The sequence below is a fragment of the Melopsittacus undulatus genome, chromosome 1, assembly GCF_012275295.1.
Source record: "Melopsittacus undulatus isolate bMelUnd1 chromosome 1, bMelUnd1.mat.Z, whole genome shotgun sequence".
Lineage (NCBI taxonomy): Eukaryota > Metazoa > Chordata > Aves > Psittaciformes > Psittaculidae > Melopsittacus > Melopsittacus undulatus.
The window spans coordinates 43,242,862-43,263,392 of record NC_047527.1 but is presented as its reverse complement, the minus strand read 5'-3'; the positions used below and the strand labels follow the sequence as shown (position 1 = coordinate 43,263,392).

General features: G+C 39.4%; 1 protein-coding gene across 1 annotated transcript in view; it reads left to right on the top strand.

Annotated features, from left to right (window-relative positions):
* SPIDR (scaffold protein involved in DNA repair) overlaps nt 1–20,531 on the top strand; it is a 201,391-nt gene that overhangs the window by 52,218 nt on the left and 128,642 nt on the right. The window contains exons 6-7 of the mRNA XM_034064692.1: nt 520–776; nt 10,492–10,592. Coding sequence (XP_033920583.1) covers nt 520–776; nt 10,492–10,592 — 358 coding nt within the window. The remainder of the gene's footprint in view (nt 1–519; nt 777–10,491; nt 10,593–20,531) is intronic.

The following is a 20,531-nucleotide window of genomic DNA, read 5'->3' as shown; positions in this document are numbered from 1 at the left end:
TGAAGACCAGCTTTAGTGGTCAAAATCTTGTTTCAACCAAAGATTACATACTTACTGCCAGCTACGAGCTCTCAAGAGAGGCAGGTATTTCTTCCCTGCATTTGGACTCTGGAAGGCAGCCTTCCTACTTGAATCCTGATATGAAAGCTCCTTTTCTCTCAGCTTTCCTTCCAGTTGCTCATCAGCCTCCTTTTGCTTTCCTGAAAACTTGCTTTAATCCTAACACTTGCCTGGAAACTTCTGATAGAGATAAGCATTGGCTTACTGTTCTGGTAAATTCTGTTGTTTGAAAAAATAGATCTTACTCATTCCAGTTGTCCCCCAAGAGATAGTCCTTATTATTCAGGAGTTCATGTTGACTTATAAAAGATTAATGTGCATTTACAATGAAATTCAAGCTACATTAATACATTGGCCTTCAATTTATGGATTGCCAAGGAACATAAATAATTGCCTACAAAAGCCTGTACTGTCTCATTAGCATTCTGTTTAAATAGCTTTATATTTTTATTTGTTTAGACAGCTTTGACAGAAATTTCTGAGTATTCATCCGATAATGACAGTGTGGGAGAAGGAGGGACGGGGCTGGCGACCACTGCTCCAGGATCCACTAAGAGCTTACAGTCGAGGGCAGGAGTGGACACCGAGGATGTTACAGCACGGCCGGCCAGCGAGTGGCTGAGGTCTGCAGAGGCCCTTCTCAGCACCCCCGGGAAGCAGGCGGGCAAAGCCCCCCGAGCCCTCGCCGAGTCTGTGCAGAAGAGGAAGCTGCTGAGGTAAATGCACTGTCTGCCTTAAGGCATTCTTATTTTTAGTTAATTGTAAGTAAAAGCACACTTACAGAACAGTAGGAATGCATTTCCAGGGTAAACATTTTAGAGATGCAAATTCCAAAAACTGAACAAATGACATTTATCTGTAAACAAGCAAACAGGGCAAGAAAGATTTTAAATCTGTGGTGAAAGCTTTTGAACTCCTGTGTACAAATCCATATGGGTTTTGCACTTCTAATAATGTTTTACAGTGCCTTACACATGTGTGAGTGGACATACTGCTGTTTTAGTTTGTAATCATTTGCTTGCTTTGTGCCTCTCCAGATAGTCTGCAAAATTGCTGTACCTCTGATTTTTAATTCTTCTGGTCCTCTCCAGATTTGTCAGGGCAATATTATCCAAAATACTGTAGGAAAGGAGTGGATGAGCAATACTGCTGAATAGTGCAGGACAAAGTGATATTTAAGCAAAGGTGGGATGTATTTATCCATCTGAAATTTAAATCTCTGTGACTAAATTAAATATGTTAAATACATTAAATAAATGCATTAAATAATGGTGTCTAACTGCTCAAAGGAAACAGCCTGAGCAGTGGAAGCCTGATGTTCACAATTCACTATTTCTCTAGCTAACCACAGTGCAGAAGTTCTCACTTCCTATATTGAGTTAATGAAAGTTGCTTGAACATAAATGGTATATATGAAGGTATGCCTCAAATTACAGAGACTACAACTACAAATATTTTCAACAATGTGATTGCTTCTTACTTTTTTTCACAGGTGACTCTATGTGCAGTAATCAGTCAATCAATTACTTAAAAAAGAATCTTCCCTTTGGTGAAATAGCCAGACCATATTTTTCTCTAAAAATGTGCTTGGTTATTTCAGAATGCTGTCTGAGGGAACAGATTTGGAGGTCCTGATCACTGAGGATCTCTACACTTAGAAGTGTTTTGCTTGTTCATTCAAGCTTTAATTCTTGTTACTTTAAAAATACAACACTACTGTACTATGTCAGACCAAAGCTGTAACCTCCAGAAATGCCTGTTAGTGGCCAAAAGCAAGTATGTGTGAAAGTAATAGGAACAGGGCAAGTGTATAGTGATATTTTGCCCAGATACACTTACAGCTTTTAGCAGGTTACCACTTAGGAGCTGTTTGCTACACTGGGTGGGTTTGTCTTTTCATGAGTTTGCCCAGTAGTCTTCTGAAGCCATAAAAACTTTCGGCTGCTGCAGTAACACTCCAGGGTTAGTTAGGAGTTCTGTATCTTAAACATGATTTGAATCTGCAGCTACCAGCTTCACTTGATGACCTGTACTATCAACAATGTTAGTGCAAAAGTATATTTTACAGCAAAGATACTGTGAAACAAGTGTGTAAGAGAATAAGTAGCTCTAAAACCAAACCAAACCAACCAATCCAAGCCAACCACAGTGATCTAGAATGTAATCTGTCAGGAGTGGCCAGAGGAGCAGAGCTTGCAGGATTTTTCACTCTTCCATCCTGTGGTTCCACCTTGGGTTCCTTTGGGAACAGGGAAGCAGGCAGGAAATTCCTCAGTTATGAGTTTTGTTTATCTAGTTATTTTGTTTGTCCAGGTAATAGTCATCTTTTCACTCTTCCTGTTCAGGGCATTAATTTTGTGTGTGTTTCTGCCATCCTTCCTTTTACTGTTGATGGAGAGCATTTTAATTGATGTGCTAACAGTGGATGTAAGAGTCCGCATCTTCAATAGGAAAGCTCAGGTTTTCAGTGCTGTGGATTGAAGACCAGTTTGGGGAAAGGTTTGTCATACACTACAAAAATCAATATGTAACCAAGCCAGGAGAAAACTTAAGAAGTAAGCTGATTGTGGATGATTAAAATAAATTCTGCTGATCTTAGTGTTACTGTTGTAAATTCAACAACTCTGAATGGAAAGAACATGAGAAACCTATCTAGGTCCCCAAAAGAACATGCACAATATACAGTGTTGCTGATGATGACCGAAATTTGAAGGTGCATGTTGCAGTCCTGTTCTTTAGGAGTTAAGTGGAGTTTTGGAAAGTGATTAGTATTTGCAGACAAGAAAGGCATGACAGAGGCAATTGCTCCCTCGCCATGCCTATGGACTGGACTGTTCTGTGCGCATTTGCCAAACTCTTGTCTGCGTTCATGTATCCCCTGTAATGTTAGCATTTGTTCCCCGAATTGTTGTAAGTGAAGATTGTTCTTTCTGCCACAGTCCACAGGGGAGAGCAGGTAGTCTGTATGGTGGTGTTTGTCCTTTAGGGCTCTTGGTCATCCCAGGCAGGTTCTGAAGTGACCTGCATGGCAGTGCTGTAGGAGGTGCCAGTTTGTCATGTAGTCAGGAAGTATCATCTCTTGAATTCACAGCCATATCTCTGCTTCTGGACATCTTCACCTTAAACATTGGTTTTACATGCCATCTTGTCTCACCACCTTTATTTAAATGAAATTGATGATGGATGGAGTAGGACTGGTATAATTTTCCCACGTATGCTGACAGATAAATGGCATTTTACTACACCCCTGAGCTACTAAGAGAGTTGATAAAGAAGTGCTACTAGTGGTATTTAGTACTGAGGTGAGTTGCCTTTGTGATCAGGTCAAGAGCTGTTGGCTTTAGATATTCCTTTTATTCCACCATAAAGCTTCAGTTTTTCAGCTTGAGTCAACACTGCATGGGAAAATAATACAAGGGATTTGCAGACCTGATGGGAGAGCATATACACTGCAAATAGAAGTTTTCAGGAAGTTCTTTTTAGATTTGGAATTCATGTAAATGGTACAGGGTGAAATGTCTAAACTGCACTATTTGCAAGTCTTTCAAAGCTCCCTTGTGAAAGAAGGGAGTAATGAAGAGTAGCGAGAGTCTCAATGTTTGTTACAGAGGTTAAACAAGTAACTGAGTTCTTTCAGTATTTATAAAGAAGAAAGAAGAAAACTCAAAATGCATGGATGCATTCAGCTCTTCTCGTCTACAAGTAAACCTTCCTTAAAGGTGTTTTAGATTGTTTGCTTTTTCTACTAAGATTCTATTTCCATCGGGGGAAAAAAAAAAACAGTCCAAGTTTCCATGCAGGAAACAGATATCTTAAGTTATATAATGTTATCCGTAGTTCTAAATCTGTCATGTTGCAAGAGCTTGTAGTTGTGAAGAACAGCTGCTTTTTGTTTGTTGGTTTTAATACTTGAGTGGCCATTTTTAGTTTGATAGTAAAATAAAATCTTGGGAAATTCTGTTTAATTATCATGCATCTACTTGTATGCAGACCACATACAGATCTGATCTGCTAAAATTAACCTCTGTTATCAAAAGGGGAGAAAATTACAGAATGTCCTGGTACTATGTGCAGTAAAATGAAACCCAGTTGTCACATGAGGCTAACTGAGGTCCTGAAAATAAAGGAAATTGCCAAGGGAGGAAGGAGCTGGCACAAATAAAGCAGGCTTTTACTCTAAAATTGGGTCTGTTCTTTCTTACACATGTCCACAAGTAGCATGAGGGTGTAACAGCAACAGACTAGCCCTTTTGACCCTCCTATTGGATTAAGTTTTCCTTGCTAGTGAATTTCTTGTTGGATTAGGTTATAACTGAAGCATATAATGGCTGCACTAGTAATCACTGGCAATGTACATGGGCAAGTTATTTTGCACTTATTGAAAGTTAAAACATCTTTCTTTTTTATAAAGTGTGGCTGGTTTCATGGGGCCAGATATTTGGTATTAACAGGAAAAAAAACCCCACCTTTTTACTTAAAACAACAGGATTCTCCAATTTGATGTGTAATGTACATTACTGATTGGAATGGTTTAGCAGGGTACAGTTGTTCCCCAGCAGAAATAAGTAACTTTGATGCCTTTGGTTTGTTTAACCATGGAGCTTACTTTTCTATGCAAGATCTCTGCTCAGGCAAACCAGAACCTTCAGAATTGAAGGGAAGGTTCTTCCTTTACCTCATGGGTTCCTGCAGAGTCTTCCTTTTGACTTCATTACTCTCTTCTGTAAGGAATCGTGCATGTGAATCTGGCATTTGATTTTTATTTATTTGTTTTTTTTAGTACCAGCCAAAAAAGGGATAACTGATTTCTGGGAAGCCTCTCCTTATTGAATCATCTTACTTCAGCTGAAGGCCTCTGCTGTAAGACAATATGGAATAACTTGTTTTGGTGTGGAGTCTGAAGAGCCAGAGAACTGTACTCAACTTTTCAGCTGTGGTTTGGGGTATTTTTCAGTGGCTCATAAGAAGGGGGGCGATCAATGTTTTGAAAACTATGAAAGGAGCGGGCCCCAAAAGCTTTCCCATTTCCAGAGATGTTCCTAGATTATTTCAGATAGTTTGGCTAAGAGCTTGGCTAAGTAGAGGCATGGGAAAAACAACCACCTAGAAGTTTTACTGAATATCTCTCACTGGAGGCCATAAGGGATGTAGAAAGGGGTTACTCACCCTGTTCTCAGCTGTTAGAACTGCAGTCCTTCCTACATCTCTTCCTCTGCACTGTCAGAGACAGCTATGGCCTGGAAAATAGATCTCACTACACAAGAATGCTAAAGCTTTGGTTTCTGTGACAAAGAACTATTCTTGACTTGCAGGAGTAATTTTGTTATAGTGTCCATGTACTACTTGCAACAGTCTAATTGTTAAAGGTGGTAATAAGCACGTCTCTAGAATATTTTCCAATTAGGAATTTATATGTGAAGACATTGTGAATTCTCTAGATGGTCACTTCTGGCTGACACAGTTGCTTGCTTTCACTGTGCTACAAGGAGTCACAAAAAATGGTATCTTTGTTCCACATATGTTTTGTAGAGGTGACCTCTTTTCTGGAATGATTGAAAAGATGATGAGAGACTACATGGACTTAGAAAGTCGTTTGGCTTATTGAACTCTTTAGAGAAGCTCCAAATCCTTGAATCTTTAGGACTCTAGAAGAGGCTTTCAGTATGTCTGCCTTTTTTATTTGGCTAGTGTAAACAAACCCTCTCTGGATGGGTACAATAGGTCAGAGCATTGTAAGCTAGTTGATAATAACTGATGGGTTTGCAGTGTTCACAAATCAAGTGCCATCAGGCTTAGGGGCCCTTTTTTCTTCTTCAGCAAGCTCCCCATGGAGTCATAATGGTCAAGTGAGTGTTACAGAAGCCAGTTACTTCACCAGTTAACTTGGAAATATGAGAGGAGTTCTGTCCTTGCTTTGAAAAGAAAGGGGGGCAAAAATTGCCCACTCCTGAGTTGGGAATATATATCTGTGTAACCTATAGTGTTTTGAAACACAAGGAGACCTGAAGTACAGTGTATATGAAGAGATGACTCGATAATGAGATGCTTAAGTGGTCACTATTTTTAAATTCAGATGAAGTCTGGAAAGGAGTAAGCTTGGATGAACGTAGGGTTATTTTTGGTAAGTGCCTTGATGAATGAAAATCTTAATAATAAATAAACACAGATCTCCAGCACTTCAGAAAGATTAAAAATGGCTTTTCAAAACACAGCCTACTCACTAATGCTCTTTTGTTGTTGTTGTTTGTTTTTCTGCTAGCCTCTTGGGAGTTCCAAAGTCGGGACCAGCAGCCTTAGAGTCACTGATCAGGCTCAGTGTTACCTTTTGATACTTGTCACATAGTGGCAAAAAGTTCTTCCTCTTGCTGTTGAAATTTGTGGAAAGAGGCAACCACCAGAAACAGAGCTTTTGTACGAGGTGCTGAGCTTTCTTACAGTCATCAAAGCTGTCTTTCATGTGGATACTGCTGGACATAGACAGTAATGGCAATGTGTTGTTTTCAGTACAGTATTTCAATAAGCTCAGATTTAGTACAGACATAGGATATGGATTTTTGCTTGTTAAATCTGTCCATCTTCAGGGATTTAAAAGAACAAAATAGTTGTACTGAAAGTTTCGTGATTAAAAATAAAAAGGTTGTGGGCAGTGGAGATTGTATTTAAGCAATTTGGCTTCACTAAACAGCCTTTGCATTAGCAATTTGCCAAATGCGTTCAATTTGCTCACATTAAAATATTCTGGGGGCAAGTTTGAAGTGCAGGTCAGTAAAGTATACATCTCAAATTACAGTTTTTGTTACTTAAATACAGTTTGTCAGCTCCCTTGATTACAGAAATTGTATATTAGTAACCAAAATATATTTGCTATATATAAATACACATACATGAACACACACTGGATGTTAGGTGTGTCATGGAAGACAATTCAATACATCATAAGGGCTAGATCTGGAAACTGAATAACTTTTCTTAAACTCCTTGAAACAGCTAGATATATAAATAAATACAGACTGCAGGTTAACCAAGAGCTGGTACTATAGAATCCAGTCTCCACCTTCGATGGCAACAAAGGTCTTAGATCTGACAAAATTAACCCAGTTTCTGCAGCCTGAATAGCTGAAGAGCTAGGAAAGGTAGAGGATATTTCAGAGGGACAATGTATGCACAAAGTGAATATTATTCATCTCTACCTTGTATTACCAAAATAAACAAGTTACTTCCATGTGCTAGAATCTATGCCAAAAAATGACTTTTAGTGCCAGTAAACCCGACTAACTACCAAAGCTGAAAGCTCATCAGGTATTGAACAATTCACAAGCATGCAATTTGGAATAAAATAATAGTCATTTTAACCATTTGCTTTTTTTCAAAACATGGAGTTCATTCTTACACTGAAGCTGACACCTGCTTAAGCTCTGCATAAGCTCTGTGTAACTGTCTTATCTTTAATCTGCACAGCCAGGAAAGACTCTGACTGTAGTTTAGTGTCTCACAGCACATACAAAAGTGTTTGCAAGTGTGGGCACCTGTACTGTATGAGGAATTAGTTTTCAAATGCCATTATCATCAACCTGTTAGAATATGTAACAGAAAGCACCCTTTTCTTTGTTTTACATGTTTGAGTCTCCTGGGTTTGGAGTGCTATTTACATTTCTTTGTTTCTACCCTTCAAAAGAAGCAAACCATAAACTACCAACTCTCTTGCCATCAAATTCCTATTGTGCATGGCATGTCCTTGAATTGTACTTTCCAATTTCACCATGCATCAAACAGACATTATTAAAAAAACACATTTGCAATGAACAGTTAAGAACTGCTCATAAATGCATTTTGTTTAAATTTTATATTCTGTCAAGAAGTGCAAAATGCTTTATGTTGTTTTCAGTTTAAACTATTTTTAACTGCATTTGGAAACTGAATGGAAGAATTATTATTAACAAACATCAATGAGTTTTATTAGCACAAAGGGCTGCTAACGAAAGGCAGTTTTGCTTTTCAGGGACCTTTGTAGTAACCGTTATCCTAATACAAGCAAATTAGCAAATCAGTAATGAAGCTGTGTCAGTGAGACCCTACCTGGTAGGCATATGAGACCTGAAGCAAGAATAGTGCATTACTGTTGTGTGCAATAGCCACAAAACCAGGAACTTGCTTTCCTTTGTGCTACAGGGTGATCCTGCCATAGGTGCAACAGTAGTGGGCTTACAGAAGAGTAGAAGCAGTTTGACTGGGCACAACCATAGCCCTGTTTTAGGGAAAGGGGGAAGAAATTAGGCTGTGAGCCAGTAATAGGCGTTGTTTTGTGCAGGTACCTTAAGGCTTTCTAGCATTATTTGGACAAAAAAAAAGTATGTTTCTTTGACTGTTGTCTGTGGAAGGAATGGAGTAGGGTTTTAGAACGCTTCTGCTGAACAGTTTTCTTTCACCAAACCAAATGTTTGAACTACTACCTGTATTGTGTATTGCTGTAGTCCAACTACACAGTTCAATGGCAGACTCATGCATGCAAGAGTTAGATTGGGTTTAACTGCTGCATTTCTAAGTCTAGCTGAACTGGCATCTACCTGTCCCAGCATGGCACATGTAGACCATGCAGCCAAGCTGAATCATGAGTGCAGCCAAGCTGAATCATGAGTGCATCTGGGAATGGTTCCCTGGCAAGAAGAGAAACTGGGTGGACAGTTTGCTAGAGTTTATAGAACTGTCTTACTCCCAAGTGTTGCAATGTAGTAATGCCTGGGTGCTTGATTTTGGGGAAAATGTGGCTGTGCAGAGTGTTACCAGCACAGTAAGCTGTCCTGTACGAAGTTCAGTGCTTGACTGTGCTTCTTGTGGTATCAAAGCTTCCATTGCACTTACCTATATTAGTTGCCCCTGTGTCTTGAAGGCCATGTTAAAAGCAGGTTTAAATAAGGTTCTTAAGCTTCCCTGGAGGTTCACTGGAGCCCAAGGGTTCCTAAATATTTTTTGTTTTCTCCATGATATAGCAGATTTTGTAGCTTAAGTGTGGGCTTTTTCTTTGGGAGTTAGGGATTTTTTCCTCTTCTGAAAGAGTCAAGAGTTCCTCTCTTCCCTGCCTGAACCACACTAGCCATGGAAGAGATGCAGTAATGTAAACTACAAAACCTATATGGATCATTCTGTGTCAAATGTGACTCTTGTATTTCAGAGTGCTTATTCAGTGATCTTTACTCCTAAGATGCTTAGCCATGCCATCTAATAATTCTTGTGATAGTTATGATTTTGCCAAATATATAGCTGTTCATTAGAAGTTCAGCTGAGACTGCTAACTACTTTTCATATAACCTGTTGGCTTGTGTGCAGGTCTGTTAACCAAGAAGAGATTTTTATGTAGCCTAGCTGAAATGCTGCTTAGCCTTTTTAGCTCCTTCTTGGTTTCCACAGCTGTGAATCCTTCCATTTCCATGTTTGCACTATAGGCTTTCCAAGCTCTTTGGCTTTTTTTTGGCTTTTTTTTTTAAATCAAAACTTTCTAAGAATGTGCACAAATTTCCATAAGGTGGCTGTATGTTATCTCTGTTGACTCCTAAATCAGTTTAACCCAAGGACACATTTCACCTTTGTAGGAATATTTATTGATATACTGGATAGTACTTGTTGTGGAAAAACTTGCACTATAAGGAAAGAATGAAGTAGGCTTTTATGCAAATAACTTATTTGAAGACAAATTAAAATGTTCAAATACTCCTATAGTAGTCCAGAGCAATTTTGTAGTAGCCCAGAGACAGCTTCCAACACATTTTTTTGTTCTTCAAGTGAGAAATTATGGCTTCTGGCTTTGATTCTGGGGGTAGGAATTGCTTTAGTGTTACCTTAAATGTATTTGTGCTAGATGCCACTCCTCTGTTCCTCACCTTGGGAATGCTAAATTAATTTCATCTTGGAGAGTGTTCAGACCACTGAAACTGCACACTTGACCCAGCTTGTGAAATGAATCATAGGGTCAAGTATGGGTTAAAGAATATTTTTGTGATCACTCCTTGCCAACAGGCAAACAAATCTGGGAGGGAAAAAAAACCCAACCTGTTATAACTGGTGGTTACACTGGTTTGTTTTGAATTCACAGTTGACTGTAGGTTCTATTAGGATACATGCATAAGTGCAAGGAAAAGTTGGAAACCTTTCATTACAGTCCTTGTGTTGGAGACAGGACTCAGAACGTGAAGATTTTGAACACCAAGATAGTGAAAATGTTTTAATGTGTGTATTGATGCTAGGTGTGTGTTTTATTGGGAATATATCCATTGGAAAATCAAAAGTAGGAGAACTAATCTGCAAAGTGTAGTTTTACTGCATGTTTCTGTCTCTAAGAGTCAAAGCATACATATTCCATCTGTCCTACAGCTTGTCACTTGGCAAAAACTGAATAGTGATTCCTGGCAAACCTGAGTATTCCCTTATTCTTTGTAGGGGTGGGCTAGCTGAGAGGTTATGTCGACTGCAGAACAGAGAAAGATCTGCCATTAGCTTTTGGAGGCATCAGCGTATTTCAGATGCTAAAATCCCCTCAGGTAAGAAGCATTATACATATACTTCTATGTGAAAGTATATACTTAAATGGATATATACATGGCCCACATAGGGGTACAACTGAAGCTTGTATTCTTTGTGGGTTTTCCCTGAGTTTAATAATCTGTTGCTTGTCTTCTAAGACAATATTACATTTCAGCTAAATATGGTGGTTTATAATGTCTCAGTTATCAAAGTGTTTGAATGTAAATGTCAAAGAACTTGGTTTAAATACCCTCCATACATATTCTTCACAACTCCTTGATTTCCAGCATCACCTAAGGAAATGGTGTTTTCAGCAGATTGTAGGACAATTCAAGGCTTAGTTTATGGGTGTACAGATGGTTTTTTGTTCTTGCTAACTTTTTCTTTATAACCACCTTTTTCCTTGTTATCTTTGAAGTCAGCTGTATCCATGGATAAGTGCTGAAATCGTGAATGACAGCGAACAGGGACAAATAGAACACATCCATGAAATGAGCATGAAGCATAACTACAGTAGGCACCTCACTAAAAAAGAAACGGTGGGCGTTTTGTTAAGTAGTTGCAAGTGACTGATAGCACCAGTCACTTTCAGTAGTATTTCTTGAGAGATAATGGATTCATGGAGTTAAAGTGTAAAGAAACGGTTAGGGTTTTTTATCAGTTTATGTATGTGTAACTGTAGGCTACAAAATTTCAGGCTTTTATTCTGCATTAAGCCAACGACTTGTTTCTGAGCACATGCTAACTTCCATTTATTTTTCAGAAAATCCTCTGGTATTAATTTGAAAACATGTGGATGAGGGAATCTATCACTTGCCTTGAGAGTGTCCTTAATTCCACTCCCAATTTTTTAAAAGTGGGCTTTTTTCCAAATCTGAGTTTGTCTGGCTTCAGTTCCCCTCTTTTGTTTCTTGTAAGGCATTTCTCCATTACATTAAAGAGCTCTGCACTATGTGGCATTTTCCCTCTCTGGCACTTGCATAGCAAAATCATGCTGCCTCACAACTTTCAGAAACTAAACAGTCTGAGCTCTTTAATGATCTCTAAAGCATTTTTACCAGTCTTTGAATGATCTGCATGGCTTTTTACTGCACCCTCTCAACTTTTCAGCATGAGCTTAAGAACAAGAATGGTTACTCTGTATGTATTCTTCTGGTTTTAGTCTCATCAAAACCACTGGCCAGGTCCAGTTCACTATTCTGCCTACTGTATGCTCAAGACCTGTAATAAGTGTTTGAGGCTGGTTGTGCTTTAGTCACAGCCATATGCTGGGACTTCAGATTGAATTGATTGTCCAATATGATTTCATAACTTCTGTAGCTGTTGTTTTCTGAGATCCAGTTTCTCCTCTACAGCTACTCTTTGTGTTTCTTATACCTAAACACAGGAAATATTTGGGCTATATCCAGATATGCTTCTTTTGAGTGTGCCCAGCTAACCATGCAGTTCAGATCATTGTGTATGTCAAGCCTGTCCTCCTTTAGTCACAAATTTGCTTGAAACTGTGGTATCCACAAAGTTTCTTAATTGTGTTTTTAACTTGGTTTTTATGTCATTGATGAACCATTTAATAGCATGAGTGTTTACTTTTAAATCCTGCTGGAACTGCTTTCACTCAGTTATGATTGTCCACTGGTAAAAAGCTCAAACTGTAATTCACAAAGTTCTCTGAAAGTAAAATATATAATTTCTTTTTGCATTCCACTTAAAAGGGTTTGTTACTGATAGTGAAGATGGTTGCATTTTCATAAGACGGTTGTATGATTTTAAGTCACATCCAAACTGTTGTCTAAAGCTAGTCTCACAGTCTCTCACTGGAGCTTTAGAGTGGTCATTTGCGTGCTTAGGTATTCAAAATGCCACCCATGTGGAATGGCACATTATATTTCTGACCTTAATTCCTTACTTATTTTTCCAGTCACTTTGCCTGGATCTGGTGTCAAGCTAGATGTTCTCCAGTTATTGTAGGTCACTTTGTTTGCCCTTCCTGAATAGTAGCACAATATCATCATCCTTTTAGTCTTCTGGATTTTTACCAGTACTTGAAGTCTTACTAGGAAGTAACATCAGGGAACCAGAAATGTCTTCAGCCAACTCTTTTCAGAACCGCTATGTTGCAAATTCTGTAGGAATGCTGACTTAAAACTAGTCAAACCTTCTGCATGCTGCTTATCCTCCACCTCAGTTACTAATGAATACGAGTGTACTTTATCATTCTTACGTGGTATGAGAACATCCTCTTGCTTCCTCTGGAATACAGAACACAAATTGATCCTGAATAGGTCAGTCTTTTGAATAAAATGAAAAATTTTAGTGTTGTCTATAGCAGTGGACCTGCAACATTGCTAGCACACTAATATTCTTTCTGTCTTAGCCACACGTGTCGTTACAACACCTTGTGCTTGGCTACTCACCATTTTGTTAGACTTAAACTCCTAGGCTGAAATATTCCATGCTAAACATCTGCCCCTGGCTGAATTCCTTCTTTTGATTATTCTTCTTTCAGAAAATGAGTCAGAATTCGTTAGCATTTTATGAGAAAAAAGGCTATGGGAAAATACCTTGCTCTATTCCAAAGTACATTTAAAAAATTCTGATGAGTCTCTTCAAGACGATTTAGTTTTGGCAGAAGATGAACCATTTCTGGGATATGCCTTTTGTCATCAGGGTGAAAATCTACAAGAACTTGAGCAAATCAGAAGTCTTTTAACACAAACTACTGCTTCATTTGCCCTGTGAGCATTTGCTGAAATATCTGAAAGATGCTGAGCATGCCATAACTTAGGAATGCACTTCAACTTCACAGCTGAAATTTTGTTTCCAATTCCCAAGCCTTATTCCAAAACATGAAGATGATAAAATAATCATTAAAGTAATTGTGAAAATATTTGGGGGATATTTTTTTCCCTAGATTAAAATTTATTTTTGATGCTTTTGTTCTTAGAATGGCCATACTGTTTCATGTCACCAAAATAAAATTGGGGTTTGGTTTGGAAAATGACAGAATGGTTGAAATAACCTTCTTATTGCTTCTGGTCTGAATTGTGAACTGTCAGCACAGCAAATACAGACCACTTTCAGCTTTTATCTTGTTAGGTCCATACTAAGGGTGTCTCACTAATCTAAGATTCTTCTTGGACTTTGTTTCCCCTCTGCTTTGCCCAGTAATATTTCTAACCCATATTGTTTCCAGGTCTGTTTCTGATTGGGCAAAAGAAGTAAAGGAAAGAACTTCTCAAATGACAACCTTAAATGAATTATCAAAGGAGCCTGAAGATTCATGTGGAGGATTGAAGTAACTTAGTTGCTGGGAGAGCTGTCACAGCATTTTGGGTATCCTGTAGACATGCAGTTCCTTGCCAAGGCAAAGGGGAGCAATTTCAAATAAGATCAGTTTGAAGTCCTTCTTGCATTTGAGATTTAAGAAAAAATATTTGCAGGAGGGCGAGTTGTTGCTCCTTTAGGCATTTCATGTTACAGAATTTTATGCCTTTGTTGTGCTGTTGTTTACTTTGTGTTGTCTCAATGGCCGTCTTATCCAAACCCCCCTTGCTCTGGCCTTGCTTTTTAAAAATTCCTCTCTGATTGCTCCCCTGACCCCTTTCTGTAAGTAACCATTGTGGTTTGGCTGCCTCTTGATCACTGGGATGAATCACTACCCCAGAAAAGAGCACCTCCTTTCAGCACGCACTTTCTGGCTTTTATACAGTGCATGGGGGTCTCACTTTTGGCTGATTTACTCCACAGGGTAGAAGAGAGCTTTGTGCTTTCTCCATCTTGACAGTTTTGGGTTAAAATTCCTTTTGGCAGCCTGACCCTGTGTTGGGATAGGCATTCAGTAAGGATGTGTGTTTTTGCAAGGTGATTGGTAATTCCACTTCTGTACTCAAGCTAAACATGTCAAACAGGCCTGAAAAGAGAGAAGACCAAAGCTTGTGCATGCTACACAGTGTTAGTTGCTGTGCCTTAGTTCTAACGGAGATGGATGTTGGGCTCTTTGCCACAAATCCAGAACTTTTTCTTTTCTTCAAAAGATGTAAAAGGGAGGCTGAGGGGTGTGCAGGCACCGTAACAGCAAGTCTCCAGTCAGTCACGCTGCTGATGTGAGACTACGATGTGCAAGGGCTTTTAGGCCATTTGCAAGCTTTTTTTGTGTATGTAGTGCTGCAACTTCCCCGTGAAGTTTCCTGTTTGGGCAAAGAGGAGATCTGGAAACTTGAGAGAGAGAGAGAGAGAGAGAGAGAGAGAAGGGTGAGGGGAAAAATGAAAACCCAAACCTTTTCCTGTCAACATCTGCTGGTTGTATGGGGATTGTGTGAAAAATTATGCTTTTCCGAGTTACATTGAGACAATTTTCCTGTCAATAGAAGAGGACATGAACAGTATTTGAAGCAAATTCATGTAGATTCCTTCTGTAACTTCTGAAATTTTGCTTTCAATACATTTTCCATTGTTTTTCTTTTCCTTGCAGTTCTTTACCTAAAATGCAGAAGCATATTATTCTGTAGGTTTTGTAATTTTGTACAAGGATATTCGAGATTTGTTGGCCTGAGATTAAGATTTGAGACTGGATTACAAGTGAATTTGAGTAATAAGCTGATAATAAACCCAAACCATTGATGTTTCCTTCCAAAATACTCCTTCCTCTTAGGAGAAAATGACCTTCAAGGGGGAACAGTTCTTCAGTTTGCTGAGGGAAGTGGAACACACACATGAGGGGAGGAGGGTGAAGCCCTAGAGATGAGCACAGGGCTTCACATGCAACACCACATTTTGAGGAAGGCTGAAAGGCTTACAGAGGAGGACATAGACAATGACTTCCCTCACTTCCAATTTCAGTGACTAGTTGAGGTGATGAGAAGAAAGGATTTTAGCAGCTTGAATACCATGAGGCTTGCACAAAGAATTATCTCTGTGGATGAAGAAAACAAGGGTAGTTCTTCACAGGATTTCATTTTACCATGCAAAATTCTTCTAAAAACACAAAAAACTGAGCTGTGCCAGTTGTTGCTTATTTTCTTAGCTCTTGATAGTTTATTGCTTTAAAGTTAATGCTATAAATTAGAGAGATGGCAAGTCAACAAATCTGTATTTCTGGGTTTTTTTGCTAGCCAACTGTCTGAACTTGTTGCAGCATTGGGAAAGAAAGAAAAAAACCAATGTAAACTTGTCTTTTTAAAACAAGAATTCTTTGTATTGTTCTTGTTTTCTTATGAGAAACAATAATGGCATGCACACTTCAAGTAGCTTACATATGTTCCTATAAAGAATGTGTAATGTTTAAAGCACAGCCAAATTCAGCAGCCTTTTTAAAATGAATATAGATGTGGCAAAAAAAGCCATCATGCTTGCAAGGCTTGGTGTGTTTTTGAGGAAAAAAAAAATCTTCTTGAATGGCTTCAGAAGTTACCAGCTCAGGAAGAATAATGACACGTGTAGATCAGAATAGCAACCAGATGTGTTCGTACAGGCTGTGAAAAAGTTGGAATCTCCACCTGGAGATTGACACTGGATTGCAAGGGTCTACTTGAGCATGCAGATCTGCTGAGCTGATCTGCATGGAGGTGCACTGGCTACCCCAGCCAACACATTCAAATCATGCACAGCATGGTAAAATTGCCCTCTAAGCTGGCTACCTCTTCACAATCTGGGAGTCATGTAACCAAGTTTGCTGCCCTGAAGCACCTTTCTTGGTCCATAGGCCTCGTAGGGCCTGACTGCTGGAGCTCCATCACCTCACTCTAAAGAGAGTTTGTTCCATTTGAGAGCTTTCTGTTCAAGGCTACAGCATTTCTGGAACACTTGAACAGTAGCATTTTAACAAAATTCATTTGAGTGAGGTGAAACTGCATGTAGTCTTACTGATGTCTGCATCTGATGCTTTTCCATACCTAAGTTCCATGGATCCTCTCCTTCCAGTGTGTTCAGCTTCCTGCCACTGTGTAGCAAGAGAAACATAAAATATGCAGTCCCCAAGAGATCATAATTTCTATATTTTTCTCCTCATTTGTCTTAGTTATTGGTAGTTATGAAGTTATTAAAACAAACTTTAGAGTTGTATTTCAGGCACTGAAGCCAGAATGTCTGAACATTTGTTTTTTTAAATTGTGCCCCTCAGTGTTTTTCCTTTTCTTCTCTCCCAGCTGCTTTTTGCTTGTTAAGAGTCAAAGCACACTGGCTTTCTTCTTAGCTTCCCTCTAGAGCTGCCCTTGGCATGGCCAGTGCGTCATCTGTGACCGTGTACATTCAGTGTTGATGTGGCTTAAATATATGCATCTGTTGTGGAGCCACTCTGTTTGCTTTTCAGATTAAGGGCCGTCACTCTGCCAGAGACTGTAGGTTCAAGATCTCAGGATCCATGACCTCCAAAGGAATTGGGAACCCCTTTGGTTTTCTTTTCTTTTATTTTTTAACTCTCCTGGAGTTCAAAGTAACGCAGAACATCTGCAAAGTACTGTGTCAAAACATGTTTTGATGTCATGGTATACAACATGGTGTACGACTGAAGGCCAGCATCACCCTATGTACTGAAATAATAAGCAGAAATGAAAGGAACTAGCCAGGGAAATGCATTCAGTGTGGAATTTGTTTGTTTATCTCCCATGTGCTTGAAATATCTTGTATCTTAATTGAGCTACTTCATGCCCAGGTTGCAAACTGGAGTGAGAGAGCTACAACCCAGAGGTCACCTGCAAGTAAATAATCAACTGTGACATAAGAGCAGATCTACTTAGGTGGTCAACCCAAAGGTTCCTCTAGCTTAGAATCCTGTTTCTGGAAGCAGGAAGAGCTACCAAAGTGCCTAGGAAAACTTTTAGCAGGATTAACACTTGATGATATTTCACTAAAATATTCTCCAAGCTCTCCTGACCATCCCTGGCTTGGGAACTTTCTGAACCAGAACTAGTGTCTGTGTTCTTAGAACTTCTGAATATGTTTTTTTCCCTCCTACTTGCTGGTTGTTTTACTGAACCCATACACTGTAGAACTGTTTTGATCTCACAGTTATAAAGCATCAGGCTTTTCTGGAAATTATGCCCAAGGCATTGCCAGGTTTGTTCCATTACCCCTGTTGCCAGACAGACCTTTCCCTGTGCTCTCAAAGTTTCTGCTAAAAGTAGCAGTGAGAGGATGATGCCTAGGTTTGAATCAGGACTTCTTCATCTACCTCTCAGAAGCCTGAAGATACGGCTTCTGTGTATGTTGGTGGGGTGATGCTGAATCTGCCTGTCTAGTCTCCTTATGGCAGGGCTGCTATGGATGGCTTTTGACAGTTTGTTTCTTGTCAATCATAAAGAGGCTTCACCAGAAATACTTTCCTGCTTAAATGGATTGTTCTTCCCACCAGTCAGTATTTCCTGCTGCTTTCCCTCATTCTGTACCACTTGTGAGTTCTGGAGGAACTAATTTCTTTGATCATAGTCCATCTAGCAATGATTTCTGTCTGATGCCTTCCAGTGGGTGGCACTTACCACAGCAGTGTTCTGCAAAGGGCTGATGTGACCTTTATGGGTGGAAACTAACCCAGCTCACCTCAGGTATCTGATTTTTCTTGTACTCCATCTCTTCTGTGACCAACATTTTGAATTGCTAGTAGTCAGCATGTTGCTGTGTGAAGACTTTTTCTTCTTACGTGAAATTCTGTTAGAAGCGAGGGAGCATAACAGGCCCTGGTGGCTGATTTCCCCTTCTTTTAAATGGTGCACTTCAGAGGAGGCATGTTGTACATCCCACGTATGTCTTCAAAATTCACACTCGACCATATTTATCAGCACCTTTCTGTCTCTCTTTGTGGCACCTCGAGCCTTGTGCATCAGGGATTGAATTTATACTTCATGCCCCTGGGATGAATGAGCTTTCTGTGTTCATGGGGCCAGATCTTTCAAATGGTCCTTGTGCCTGTGTCAGTGGATGTTTTCTCTAACTTCCCAGCTGACTCTGCGTGAAGGTGCTGGAAGGGGCAGCTGTCCGTGCTAGGCTGTGTTCCAGGACCACAGAGCTGCAGCAGACTTCTGTCACCAGAAGCTCAGAGTGCCCAGGGCTTTGCTGAGAAATGCACCTATGTCTGACGCTCACCAGGCAGCTATCTGGGTTTCCATCCTTATCTCCCTCAAGCACTGCTGCAGAGGCATCTGGCACCAAAGAAGAGTAGTCCTCAGATTGCTGTTTGAGTAGAAGATTGCTGAACACATCCAGGCAGCTGTATGCCTACTGTGGTCTTGTCCTTCGGTGGGAGAAGAAAGTTTACTTACTTGAAGATAACCTGAAGGTTTTTTTAAATGAGCATTCCATAGGTACCTGCATTTCATACTCTTTTCTCTTTCTCAGGGTCCCTGCACTATATTGCATTATGCCTAGAGACAGTGGTTGAAAGATAACACTAGGTATGCTGTGACTCATGTTTTCATTACTGTAGTGTGGTGTTTACCCATTATGGACACTGAAGATCAAAAAAGATGAAAGGATTTGGCCAAGAGTTGTAGAACATGTACATCGATGGTATCAAATGCGCCTGTGGACAATGCACCTTGAACAGCCTATATCTCTATTCAGTGACTTCATCTTGTGTGTCCTTCCTGCATGCTGAAGGAGCTTCAAAGGACAGTCCAGCCTGGGCATGGTATAAGAAAAGAAATAACTAGATGGTGTTTGAAACTGGCTTAATCCAGCCTGGTTGGGCTGTCACTGAAAAGAACCATCTTCCCTCAGCCCCTTCCTGCCCCACCTCCCCTCTTTCCATCACTTCTTCCTTCTTCTCCCTAGTATCTGCTCATGTGCTTTGGTGGCCTTGCAGTTAGCTGGATTTTGTTAAAAACAACCCCTGAAGAAAGAAATTAATAAGTCATGTAGACAGCAGAATAGGAAATAAAATAATATGTAGTGTAGGAATGGGCAAGATTGCAGCACAATGATTGCTTGAACCTTTTTTAATAAGTATTGTATTCTTCCTTGTTTAAGATTACTAGGTCTTGCCATGAAACCTGCATCTCTGCAGGTTTGAATTTCTTGGGCTGTGATTCTGCTTTGCAAGTAAAATTAAATGAATGAGGACTTCAGCAAGTGAGAACTTCTGTGAATTATCCAAGGTGAAAGAGAACACTGCAACAGCTTAAAGTGAGCTTTTCATATGGATGAACAAACAAGTAAACTTTCCTGAAACCTAGAAATTGCAGTGATCCAGCCCATCTCCTCACCCACAAATTCTCCCTTCAGTGTGCTGCCACATATGTTTGATTTATTTTTGATTGAAATAACAATACAAGAGCCAAATGAATTAAAAACAAAGCTATGTTCTGAACTTTGGTGTTTCATCATGTGCCAGGAATCCAAAGTGCTTTGCCATGTTGTTTGAGAGAGGATTCTATCATCAGCAGTAATAGTAATTTTGAAGTAATTAAATTAAACTATCTCTGTGCATCTAAATAAACAAATAGATTGTGGTTCTGTAGAATGTGCATGTGTGCCAAGTGTGAGACTTGGCTAGTTGTTGAAATAGAGCTGCTTTTAATGTAGAAGCATTCATCTTCATCTAGTATCAGGTCCAAGTGTTTGAAACAACTTTAAGACTGGCTTGCAAGAGACTCTGGTACCTTGATAGGGTTTTTTCCTCCAATGCCTTTTAGAAGCTTTAATATAGATATAGTTTTTAATTTACCCAGTAGTCGGAGGTATTTAAAAGAAAAATCTTACTAGGTTGCCCATCATTGTCTTCAATCTGCTTTATCAGGTGAGTAATACATACGCTGCTGACCAGTAAGAATTGTCATCAACTTGTGCCCATACAAAAAGCATAGTTTGGAAGTTATGAACAGTCTCTCACCGGCTTGTCTTAATACTTTTTTTTTAATAAATGTTGGTGTGTTTCAAAATTAAAGTTTATTTCTTTTTTGTGACTTGGTTTTTAAAGCGAATGGAAATGCACATTGTGCAGTATGTCTAGAGGGGAGAGGTAACTG